The sequence below is a fragment of the Arvicola amphibius genome, chromosome 7 (genome assembly GCF_903992535.2).
Source record: "Arvicola amphibius chromosome 7, mArvAmp1.2, whole genome shotgun sequence".
NCBI lineage: Eukaryota > Metazoa > Chordata > Mammalia > Rodentia > Cricetidae > Arvicola > Arvicola amphibius.
The window spans coordinates 14882198-14894878 of record NC_052053.1 but is presented as its reverse complement, the minus strand read 5'-3'; the positions used below and the strand labels follow the sequence as shown (position 1 = coordinate 14894878).

Below are 12681 nucleotides of genomic sequence, written 5' to 3'. Positions count from 1 at the left end.
AAGCACACATGGAAGTCATGGACAGCTTAGTCTGTCCCACTTGTGTATAGGTCCTTAGGGATCAAACTCAAGGGGTCAAGCTTACAAGTTCTCTTTACTCTGTGAGCAGTCCTGCCTGGCCAGATGAATAGTTTATTAGCCGTAATTATTATGGCCTATACATTCCCAACTCAAGAACCTCTTCTCAAACTGACCACTGCTCATGGGTCTTAACAATTGCATTATTCTGTTGGTTTGACAGATAGGTTTTGTTTTTCTTTTTCTTTTAAGAAAAGATCTTTTTGAAACCCAAGCAGACCTGAAACTCACAATGTAGCCCGGACAGTCCTCAAACTCACAGCAGAGGTCAACCACCACATCTAGCTACCTTTTCTAGAATCCTATTTCAGGAGAGTTTAGTATGGGCTGCGCTTAACTTTTCAAAGAGGAAATCCCTTTAAAGGCATACCACACACCCACCCACACACACACACACACACACACACACACACACACACACAGAGTTGGCTTCCTTGTGAGACTCCTCACTGTCTGGAACCTTCTACCCTTCTCTTATCCCTATAAAAACATGCCAACTTGGGACTCTTAGTCCACAGGGAAACAGCATCCCACTCTGAAGAACTGACATTTTCAGACATAGCAAGAAATACTTTGGGACACATACCATAGGATGTATCCCCCCTAGCTCACCAGAGCAGCCTCCTCCTGGATTTAGAGACTCAACCCTCATCTGCTCATCATCTCTTCTAGAACTTCAATTAACAGAATTTGGAGATTGATTCCCCCCATTAGTATTTTGTCATCGCTCCATCCCTGACGTGAAGTTGGAAGAGAACTCCCTATGCTAAAGCACCTAGAATTGAGAAGCAAATAGTGATGGGGTAAACAGTTCTCCTAGGTAACAAAACGGTAGCTAGAAGAAGCTCAGCGGACAGAAAGACAGCTAGCAGGTAAGAGAAGGGAGGAGGGGGGTAAGAGAAGAAGTATATATTTTTTTCAACATCAAGGATGTCATGGGAATCTGTAAGTCTTATAGCTCCTGGTTTCATCACCCCTGAGTATAGCAAGATCACCACCAACACATGGAATATGCATGAGGGAACGGCCAAAAGGAGAACAAACAGGACCAAAGGTCGAGCCACTCTGAAACGAGGTCACCTAATCACAATACAAGGGAGGGTTTGTTTGACGAGGCACGGGGGCGGGGGGGGGTGATCGTCTTCCACTTTCTTCTACTTTCTCTGACTTATCCGCGGTGTCAACATGTGAGAGAATCAGCATTCTGGGCTCCAGTTTTAGTCCCACCACTTAACTACCAGACAAGCCCACCTGTCATGCCTTAGTCCTTTACTCATCAAATTTCAGGCTGGGTGGTGGTGACGCACGCCTTTACACTCAGCACTCTGAAGTCAGAGGCAGGTGGATCTCAGTGAGTTCCAGGGCGGCCAGGGCTACACAGAGAAATCCTATCTCATAAAAACAAAGGGATTTTGCTACTAATAAAGCAGGTGAACTTAAATCTGAAAAATATTTAGTTAGGAACAAGTACTTAAAATTTTAGTCATTTGAAGAAAAACCGTCTCTGAAAAAAAAAAAATTCAGTCGTGATTACTAAGCTCATTTTCCCCAGCTTTTTACCTATGTTACTCAGTCATTCCTTGTCTCCAAACTAATTTGGGGGCGGGGGGGTGAGCCTTGACTTTAATGGCTGAGCCATTTCTCCAGTTTTCCAGTCCATTTTTATGTAGGGAGGCCAGAGGTCAGCCTGGGGAGCCATTCACCCATTAAAAAAAATAATAATAATAAGGCCTGGGACGAGACCCACTAGTCTAGGTTTGCAGGTCTCCCTGTTTCTCCTGTGCTGAAATAACAAGCCCACCTTTTTCCATGGGTGTGAGAGACTGAACTTATGCTTGCAAGACAAACACTTTTACCAACTGAACCATTTTCAGCGCTGCCAAGAAGAAAGTCTGTGGCCACGGTACAAGTAGCCTTGGCCTTTATCGGCAGCCTGGGCCCCATTCTTCAGACCTATTTTTCCTGCATCCATCAGAAACAAGGCTCTGCCTGGGCACCCGAGGCTCTTCCCACCTCAGCCAGCTGCCCCCCAGAGTTGGGAATCCACTCCCCTCTTCAGCGAGGGCCTTTTGTCTAGTTGCTGTTTTCACTGTACCAGGGTCCCAGGCAGCTTTCTTTTGTGCTCTGTTTAAAGACAGAACGACAGTGCACTAACAGGACATGGAAAAACTTTGGCTTATCTTTTTGTAAAAGCTACTGTATCAAATGTGTAGAAAAAAAAAAAAAAAAAATGGCAGAATGACCTATTGTGTGTATATAGGGGAATTCTCACAGGATAACCATGGATCTGGAGGGAAGCTTAAGAAGGAATGAAGAAGCAGCTACTCTCAAATGCACTGGGGGTCACCAGGGGGGTGGAGTGGGGAGTGTGGGGGTTCAGATGGAGAGAAAGTGTTGCTAAGCCACTTGTTTTGATTAGGACAACAATTTTCTTTTTTCCTCCCTCAGAGTCTAAAAAGGGGCCTCTAGAGACCCTAAGATATTAAGGGCTGGAAAATTCAGAGTAGGAGGCCCTGCCCCTTTTCAGTACTGGGGGTTGAATCCAAAGTTTTTGTCCACTGAGCACTTTTTTAAAATCCTAGTTTTGTGCGGTGTGTTTGCTCATTGTAAGCACAGAGATAGACAGACAGATAATAGAATAGACAGATGATAGATTGATAGATAGATGATAGATAGACAGACAGACAGACAGATATCCCCAAGGATGACCTTGAATGTCTGACTTTTCTACATCTAGCAGGTTCTTGGATTACAGGTGTACCACCACATAGTTTGTGGTGTTGGGGGTGGAACAAAGATTGGTGCATGCCAGGAAAGCACCCTAAAAGCTAAATTACACCCCCAACCCTATTTTTTCAAACTTTTAAACAGAATCTCACTATAGTATATAGAGAATGGCCTGGAACACAGGCAATTTTCCTGCCTCAGGCTCCCAAATCCTCGGGCTCCTGGAATTACAGGCATGAGTCATGTCTGATTAAAAATGATTGAGAAAAGTTCATTCTAAATTGCCCAGGCTGACTTCAAGTTTGCAATGCTCCTGCCTCAGACGCCAGTATAACTGGGATTACTGATATAATAACACTCAGCTGTTGAAGATTCCAACTCTTAATGTTCACAGGACATCAGTGCACACATCCTTTGGACTCTACTTGCCTGTTGTGGAGCCCTATGGACAAAACAATCAATAGGAGAAATGAAAATCCCTGCCTCGAGAATTTACCTCTTAGAGAAGACAAAAAGTAAACAGGCAAGTAAGAAGTTCTGTGACTTCACTAATACCTCAGATGGTGTAATGGAGAGTGTGAGCCAATCAGAAAAGACTCAGTGGACATTCAGTTTGAGCTGATTGTCAACCCAGGCTACAGGTGGCCTGCACGCACGTGCACACACACACACAATCTAATCTTGAGGTTCATTTCATGCCTTTAGTTTAGCGCTGTGCATGCTATTCTCCTGCCAAATTTAGACAGAGATGCAGGTGTGAAGAACTTGTTTTCACCATGATCGGGGCTTTGCAGAGCAAGGTAAAGGAGGCCAAGCTGCTGAGAGTGTAGGTAGTGACTTGAACAGCGATTCTGAAATACCTGCTGAGGATGTGAATGAGAGGCATAAAGGACAGGGAAGAGGTCAAAATTCTAAGGCTACAGAGGAAATGGGCTGCCATGGCAACCACAGAACAGAAAGTTGTCCTGGAAGCCAACGGGCGGCACTGGGGATGCTGAGGTAAAATAAACCCATTGCGAGTCCATCTCTAAGTCCCAATTTGCAAAACTAAAAAATGAGAGAGACTCCCAATAACGTTGTTCTTAAACTTGTCTGAGCCCAGTTCTACCTGGAAACTCTTCAAAATACAGATTCCAGCCGGGCGGTGGTGGCGCACGCCTTTAATCCCAGCACTCGGGAGGCAGAGGCAGGCGGATCTCTGTGAGTTCGAGACCAGCCTGGTCTACAAGAGCTAGTTCCAGGACAGGCTCCAAAGCTACAGAGAAACCCTGTCTCGAAAAAAAAAAAAAATACAGATTCCATGTTCCTGGTTTTGTGGCCCTGCCCTACGCGTTTATTAAATGCTTTATAAAGCTTCTCAGCAGATTTGATATATGAGGCTTGGAGAGCTGGCTGACGTCTACCCAGGGTCTTTAGATATTATAGCATCCTAAGTTATTGAAGTAAGCAAAGTAGTTAGACTTTTCAGAAGATATCTGAAGCCTGGCATGGTGGCTCACATCTACTACTCCAGACTTAGAAGGAAGAGGCAGAAATACCAGCCGTGCAAGGCCATCCCAGGGCAAATGAAGGTCTAACTGAAGCCAAACATTGGTGGTTCACAGTTGTGAAGCCGGCACCGCACTGAGGATCAAGTAAGCGTCCCAATACCAGCCTGGGATACACAGCAAGAGCTAAGAGAAACAGGGAAGAACGAGCAGGGTAGGGACAGAGAGGGTAGGTAGGGAAGATGCCTTCCAGGTTCCATTTCCCCAGACAAGACCGAGAATGTAAGACATATAAGCCATTTGTTCTGGTATTACGACCGTAGGAAAGCTGGCTGAAGACAAACCTGATACTAGAGAGGAAGAGAGGGTAGAGAAACACAAACGAAGAGAACGGAAGGCTTGCTGAACCTCACAAACTCGACTCCAGCTCAGGATTTTTCCCATCCAGGAGCCAGGAAATACTCTATTGTTTTATCCAGTGTGGTTTGGGTTTTCTATTTGTTTCTTTAAACAAAAAGTATTCTCCACACCCTCCAAACATCAGAATTAAAAGAATGCCAGAGTCCATGCCAGCTACTTCTCTCCCCCCCCCCTTTAGTAAGGTTAAATAAAATATAGCCAATATTGACATATCCCAGATCAAATATATCCAAGTCTCAAATTCAGTGCATCATCAGGCCCTGTAATTTTTGTACCCACGACAGTGAGGTAAGAGTGCCAAGAGTTCAGGGCTAGCCTGAGTTAGTTACATAATGGTTCCAGGACAGCCTGGGCTACAAGACAAAACCTTGTCCCAGAAAAACTAAAAACGTAGTTGTGTATGGTAGTACACACCTACCATTCCAGCACTTGGTGGGCAAGTACAGGAGGATCAGGAGTTCAAAGCTAGCCTGGGTTAACATGAGGCATTTAAAAAATTAAGCTAGTTTCAGGACAGGCTCCAAAGCTACAGAAAAACCTTGTCTCAAAAAAAAAAAAAAATTAACCTGTCAATCATTGTGGTACATGCGATGAACCTCAGAAGGCAGAGGCAAACTAGCCTGGTCTAAATAGAAAGACCCTGTCTCAATTTTTTTAATAATTTATTTAAATTTACTTTATGTGCATTGGTGTGAAGGTGACAGATGGTGTCAGATCCCCTGGAACTGGAGTTACAATTTCCAGCAGTCATGTGGGTGCTGGGAATTGAACCCAGGTCCACTGGAAGAGCAGCCAGTGTTCTTAACCACTGAGCCATCTCTCCATACAGTCAACTGTATTTAATGACATGAATTTTTCAGCTTTTAATCAGAAAACTGTCCTTGTTTAAAAAAAAAATAGTCATAGAATTGCTTCCAAATTACATGCAATGTTTGCTACTTAATAGACAATTGTTCTTATGAGGATTCAAAAAAATCCTAGCCTAACAGAATGGTAGTCACATCTTTTTCAGCTTTCAGCCCCCTTTGGACCCTCAGAAGTACTTGCATTGCCACATAGTAGGCCTCAGCATTAAGTGATAAATAAAGGCTTATTTTCAAAGTTAGGAGGAATTACTGGCTGTCAGTACATCTGCTTGAAAGAGCTCTTTGGTTATTGCTTACAAACTGGGATTCCCAAGATCCGCAGACAATAAACAAGTCATTGTATCCATGGTAACAGTGGCTTAACTTTTCAATGCACAGACTGGTAATTACATTTTCTTCTTTCATTCATTTCTTACTGTTTCTTAGAACCTTGGGGTCCAGCCTGATCTGAGGGCTATTGACAAAACACATTGAGATTTCAGAGTTAAAAAAAAAAAAAAAAAACTGCATACTGTCAGCTGGGCAGTGGTGGTGCTCACCTTTAATCCCAGCAGAGGCAGAGGCCAGCAGATCTATGAGTTCAAGGCCAGCCTGGTATGCAGAGTGAGCTCCGGGACAGCCAGACTTACCGTCATTTTCTGGGAGAGACACGTTCTTTATTGCTGTCCTTTTAAATTACAGGTGACCACTGCACTTTAGCAAAGAGAATGTCTCCACTTTCTTAGCATCCGTCACAGATTTTGATTAAGGACTAACAAAGTAACAATCAACAAAGTAAATTTATCTGGCAAGAAAAATATTTTCTACCCTTTACAGAACAAGCCTCTGGCTTTGCTAGGAACTCCTTTATAGGTACCAGGATGTATTCTGTCTCCACAGATCTTAACCCGTCTCCAGGTGCTCCTATTTCCTTCTAGCTCATCCCATAGTACTGATCAAGAGCTTGGAACAAGGATTAAGTCCAGGAACCAAACAAATACATGATAAACTAGAAAAGAAATCACAGCAAAATGAAGCTGTACGAGGGACTGAAGAATTCCATGCTCTGACCTTGCCACACATTTTCCCAAATGATCTTTTTCTTTTCACATTCTCCAAATGGGGCCGGGCGGTGGTGGTGCATGCCCTTAATCCCAGCACTCAGGAGATGGAGAGGCAGGTAGATCTGTGATGTGAGTTCAAGGCCAGCCTAGCCTATAGAGCAAGTTCTAGGACAGCAAGACTACAGAGAAATTTTGTCTCCTGAAACCAACAGGAGAAGAGAAAAACTTTAGTTGGAAAATAAACTCTCTAGAAGCGCTTCTAAACTTGAAATGCTGGGTTGGTTGGAGTTATGGCTCTATGGTAGAGGAACTGCCTAGTACACAGGAACCTATAGATTTAATCTTTAGGATGGCCACAGTTGTAAAGTTGCAACATGATTCCAGGAACATAGAATGTCCTGTCTTTTACCTTAATGTTCCTAATACTTTCCTCCTCCTTTCAATTCATGTTAGCTTGGGACTGCCAGCTCTAGAAAAATCTCCATACGCCTCTCAAATCTGTCTGCACATTCAAAATGAAAACAACATCACTAACCAGTTTCATCAAATAAGGTTTTGTGTCTGATTTACAGTTCAGCCTGTGCTCACTGTTCTCTCTACAACCTTATCCTAAGTTCTTCCTGAGGCCCATACTTTGGCTGCAAAATCACAACCAATAGGAACACCTCTTCCCCTGAGTAAGGGGATCAATTACAATTAAGAAAAGCCATTGAAATGTAATCAAATTAATTGTCTATTAGCTATCTCCCTAATTTACTCTGTGCAACCTTTCTGTGAAGTGGATGTGAATGGAAGCCCATTTTATAGACAAGAGTGACTAGTGGCTCCTCAAACAGGAACACTGATTTTCTTGGGTAATAAGAAAAAAAAAAATAAGTAGGATTTAAACCAAGAGTCTTAATCCAAAATCTCAAGCACCACCCACTTCTTCATGGACCTCTACAGAACACTGAAGCAAACTTGGCATTTCAAAACAAACCACTACTAATCATTTTCAAATAGAAACCCAGAGCTGACACAGGCATGTCCTTAAACCAGCGAGGTCCTGGGAGGGCTAAGCGGGAACCAGAGAATGACAATCTCAAAGACTTATTGTGGAGTTGAAGTACATCTTAATTATGAAATCCCAACTCCTTCACTGGCTACCAGCTCGCTTACATGCTATGAATTTGTAAGGCATCTCAGTAGCAGCGATTCCTTTTATCTCTTCAGATTTAAAGTTATATGAAAACCATTCCAGTTGTATCAATGAGTGCTTCCTCCATCTCGTTTTCTCCATTCTAGAGCAGAGCTGGACAACTGGTGTGTTTGTAGGTGTTCTACACTCACACTCAGAATCTGTGTGTGGGGGCTGGAGAGATGGCTCAGAGGTTAAGAGCATTGCCTGTTCTTCCAAAGGTCCTGAGTTCAATTCCCAGCAACCACATGGTGGCTCACAACCATCTGTAATGGGGTCTGGTGCCCTCTTCTGGCCTGCAGGCATACACACAGACAGAATATTGTATATATAATAAATAAATATTTAAAAAAAAAAGAATCCGTGTGTGTATGTGTGTGTATGTGTGTGTGTGTGTATGTGTGGTGTGTGTATGTGTGTGTGTGTGTATGTGTGTGTGTGTGTATGTGTGTGTGTGTGTATGTGTGTGTGTGTGTATGTGTGTGTGTATGTGTGTGTGTATGTGTGTGTGTGTGTATGTGTGTGTGTATGTGTGTGTGTGTGTGTGTGTGTGTGTGTGTGTGTGTGTAGTAAGAATGTACAGTTGGAGGACAGGTCTCATGTAGCCCAGGCTGACTTGGAATTCCCCATTTAGCTGAAGCTAGACATGAACTTCTGATTCCGCTGCCTCTGCCTCCCTAATTCTAGAATTAAAACACATGCTCCAACACCTGCCTTTAAACACAGCACAGAGGTAGGTGTGCACGACAGGCCAGCCAAGACTACATACAAAATAACAACAAAGGAGGAAAGTGGTGGTGCATGTCTTTAACCCAGCACTCGGGAAGAGTGCAGAATATCTGAGTTCAAGGCCAGCCTAGTCTACAGAGTGAGTTCCAGGACAGCCAGGACTGTTACATAGAGAAACTCTGTCTTGAAACGTTTAAAAAAAAAAAAAAAAAAAAAAAAAAAGACACCCTACCACACCTGGCTCCCTTGTTTTAGATTCAGTTATTTGTGGCCTAGGGGCACATGTAGCCAGAAGCAGGGCAATGCCTCGCATGCCCAACCCCCAGCTTTTGATCCTAGAGCCAGAATGAAGAAATGAGCATTTCCTAAGTACCCTATAATTGCTTGTTACCCTGTTTTAGCTGATAAGACTTAATAGTCAAAGTCAATGACAATGTTTTTTAAAATACTATAAAGTAGGTTCTAGATGTTAATATTTTTAAATATAGTAAAATTGCATTCAAAATTTTTTAAACTTCAGTGTTTGCTGTTGTTTGTTTTTTCTTGTTTTTTGGTTTTACTACTTAGCTCTGCTGGGATTAAAGGTGTGCGCAACCACCAGGCCAGTGTTTTTTGGTTTGTTTTTGTTTTTTAAGAGACAGGATTTTTCTGTGGAGCTTTGGAGCCTGTCCTGGAACTTGCTTTGTACACCAGGCTGGTCTCGAACTCAGAGATCAAACTAAAGACATGTGCCACTACCACCCAGCTAGGCCAGTGTTCTCAAAGTGCTTGTCTAGATCTAGTGATTAACCAGGACCTATAATTCCCCAGACTTCAGTTCTGCAGCAGTCTACACAACAAAACGCCAAGATCTTCAGGAATGTACATTGATGCCCCAAAAATTTACAAAAAGGATCTGAAGATGTTGGGGCACTGATGTGGCATAAGTTCTAGACCAAGCTGGAAGCTGAGGTCTGAGTCTACCTTAACCTATAAAGGGATTCCTCTTAGGCCTCCCAGACTTTCTGCTAAGGCCTCTTTAACATATTCAGTCTCATTAAAGACTGCCAAGGTCATCTACTCGTCTTTCTCTGCTCCATCTGATAAGCGTGGTTCACCAGAAAGGAATCTAAAAGTCTCAACCAAAGAGGGTGGGGACATCTAAAAAAGGAGATAAACAAAGAGAAACTGACTCCAACTGGGCTCTATCACAGATTACATTGCCCTTAGGCCAGGAACTTAACCCCATTCTTTCCACTCTTTCCTCGCGCTCTTCCCTGCTGGGTTAACCACCCATCAGCAGAAAACAACACACAGATTTAGATCCCTAAGATTCCCTCCAGCTACAGATGCTTCCATTCCAAGATGATTGAAGAGTGGAGGCAGAAGCCTATTATAACCTGAAAGCAATGCAAGCAGAAGTAGAAACCACCCTGACATAATTACAACAACAAATAAGGTTTCAGAGGCAGGTGAGGGACCAAAAATATGCAGCCTTAATTATTACAGGTCCCACTAAATGGGTCATCACCACAAAAGTTTAAGCCAATAACCAAACTGTATTGGATTAAAGAATATCAATTTCAGATGGATAACAGATTCTTAAAAAATAAAAAGGGAAGAAAAGGAATCATTTCAAAATGCATCCTAAGGTCTAGGGAATCCTCAAAGAACTGTGAGTGGAGAATGTTCAAGACTGTCTGAGCAGCAGGTAAAGGTGCTTGCCACCAAGCCTGGCCACTTGAGCTGGATCCCAGGATCTACATTATCTCCCACAGGCATAGACACTCCCACATACATGAATGCATGTTTTTTTTTAAAAAAAAAAAAAACTCCTTTTCTGTGCTTTTGAAAACATGTTGACAAATAAAAGACAAGCCACTAGTTTATTTTCTTTTCACTGGGCTAAGTATTTTACATAATTTACCTCCCTATGGTCATACCTACCGAGACATTCTCACTGTGTCAATGAAGCAGTTCTCAAATCTGAGCATTCTGCCAGGTATGGCAGTGTACTCTTTAAACCTGTCTCAAGAAGCTGAGACAGGAGGATCACAACCAACAGTGACTGCGGGTCAGTCTGGACTACACACAGAGACATACTGGCTCATGAAGAAAAAAAAATATTAATAAAAATAATCAATTATCAAGACAAAGAATGATGAGACTTGAGTTCTTCAAAGCCTGAGAACTCCCAGCATTGCACACCTAATCCCAGCGCTCAGGAGGCAGAGGCAGGCCGATCAGAGTTCCAGGCCTATATGATCTACAAAGTTCGAGGTCAGTCAGGGCTTTCTGTGTGGGGAGTGGGGGAAGCCTGAAGAACTTAGCCATGTTAAGTGAACATTACACTACCATTTCTGTTTGAAGACCTGCAGAATCCTTCCCAGCTTTTTGGATATTACACTTTGGATAGAAACTTTCCACACAGAGACAAAAAAGTACACTAAACACTGGGGCTATATTTAGTGCATGATATATAACCCCAAACACTTGTGCACTCACTCTCACCACCTCCCCCACACACAACAGTAAATCCCTTTTCTAGGTTTCCGATACTTGAGAAAGATGTTCAAAGCAAGATTTGTTAGTCCACTTCTCCTGCCACCCACCCCTTCCTTTCGAAAGATTTTTGCAAGCCTGGCGCTTCCAAACTTCCCAGGAAGTTTGAGATGGGTGCTGCTCAGAGTTGCTGTATAATTACTTGATTCCCTCTAAGGAGCTTATGCTAAGAATTGAGGGGGGGAAAAAGCAGATTAACCATTTGAATACATGCCACGGCCTATCCACAAGCCCTCCCCCTCTCGCCTCTATAAATGGGGGCTTCCACAGTCCTCACCCATCACCCCCCAATATGTCATCTAGGGAAATCAATTTATTGCTTTGACTAATCCTGCAACAATAGGGGTTTCATTTTTATTGTGGGGCAATTAAGTTGTCGGTGGGGGAAAAAGAGGGAGGGGAAAGGGGGAACTGGCCCATCCCCACAGACAGATTAGTCCCTGCAGTGGCAGCAGCGTCCACTCTGTCTGTCTGGTGGTCGGTCACACGCAGCTCCAGGCTGCTACCTAGCAACGAAAGCCAGGGAAAGAGCTCGAGGGTTCCTCTCTCTCTCTCTCTCTCTCTCTCTCTCTCTCTCTCTCTCTCTCTCTCTCTCTCTCTCTCTCTCTCTCTCTCTCCCTCTCTCTCTCTCTCTCTCTCTCTCTCTCTCTCTCTCCTCGCTCTCCAATCCTCTTCATTTCTTTTAGCTTGTCTTTCATTTTCTTCTCTTATACTTAACTATTCTGAACTCCCCCCTCCCTCTCTTTCTCTTTGCTCTGTTTCGCGGGGGGCTCTAACTCCCGGACAACTTGAAAAAGTTTGTAGGCACCTTAGAAACTCTCCGCATTCCAGCCCCAAAACTCGGGCGCAGCAAACCAGCTCCATTCATCAACACAAAAGCACCCGCTCCGGGTAGGAAAGGGAAAGCCCTCAAGAAAGTACTTAGTGTATCAGTCGCTCTCTCTCGCTCTCGCTCTCTTTCTCTCTCTCTCTCTGCCAATCCCACCTCCTGGCCTTATCGGTATCAAGAGCTGCGGTCTCAAGGGGGTCACCGCGGGACGGAGTTTCGTCACTGATGGAAGGAGGCTCCAGCCAACCGCCCCGGGCGCGCAACGGGATCGGATCTCCCGCGCCTGTCGGAAGCTGCAGGTGGAAAATTGCGCTGGGAGCTGCGTGTCGGACCGACCCCGCCCCGGCTAGAAGAAAGCTGTAGACCCACGAGGGAGACCCTCATTCTCCAGGTTCCAGTCTGAAAAGCGTTGAGGGCCAGGACTAATTCCCGTGGGAACAAAGGCGCAATCGCCGCAGGGTGAGCTGTCACAGAAGTCTGTGAGACCGCGTTCCCCAGCCAGCAGAGGAACCGCGCTGCGTTTATCACTCCTAGGGTCACCCGAGCGCTCAGCCTGGCCGACATCGCCACCGCTCACCCTCGCCCCGCTCCCCTCTGAAAAGCCTAGGGTGGACCGCGCAGCGCGCGTGGCTCCTGCAGGTGGCCGCTTACCTTGGCCACTGACTGGCGCCAGGTAGGCAACTATCGCCAGCAGCAGCATCCACGCTGTCGCCGCGGCCGGGCGCTCCATCCCGGAGAGCGCCCCTGACCTCGCCGTTCCTTCCCCGGGAGGTGGGCGCGTGTC

General features: G+C 44.6%; 1 protein-coding gene across 1 annotated transcript in view; it reads right to left on the bottom strand.

Moving 5' to 3' along the window:
* Lrp2 (LDL receptor related protein 2) overlaps positions 1-12627 on the bottom strand; it is a 123452-nt gene extending 110825 nt beyond the window's left edge. The window contains exon 1 of the mRNA XM_038337050.1: positions 12549-12627. Within this exon, the coding sequence (XP_038192978.1) occupies positions 12549-12627 (79 nt within the window). The remainder of the gene's footprint in view (positions 1-12548) is intronic.
* Positions 12628-12681: the final 54 nt, after the last annotated feature.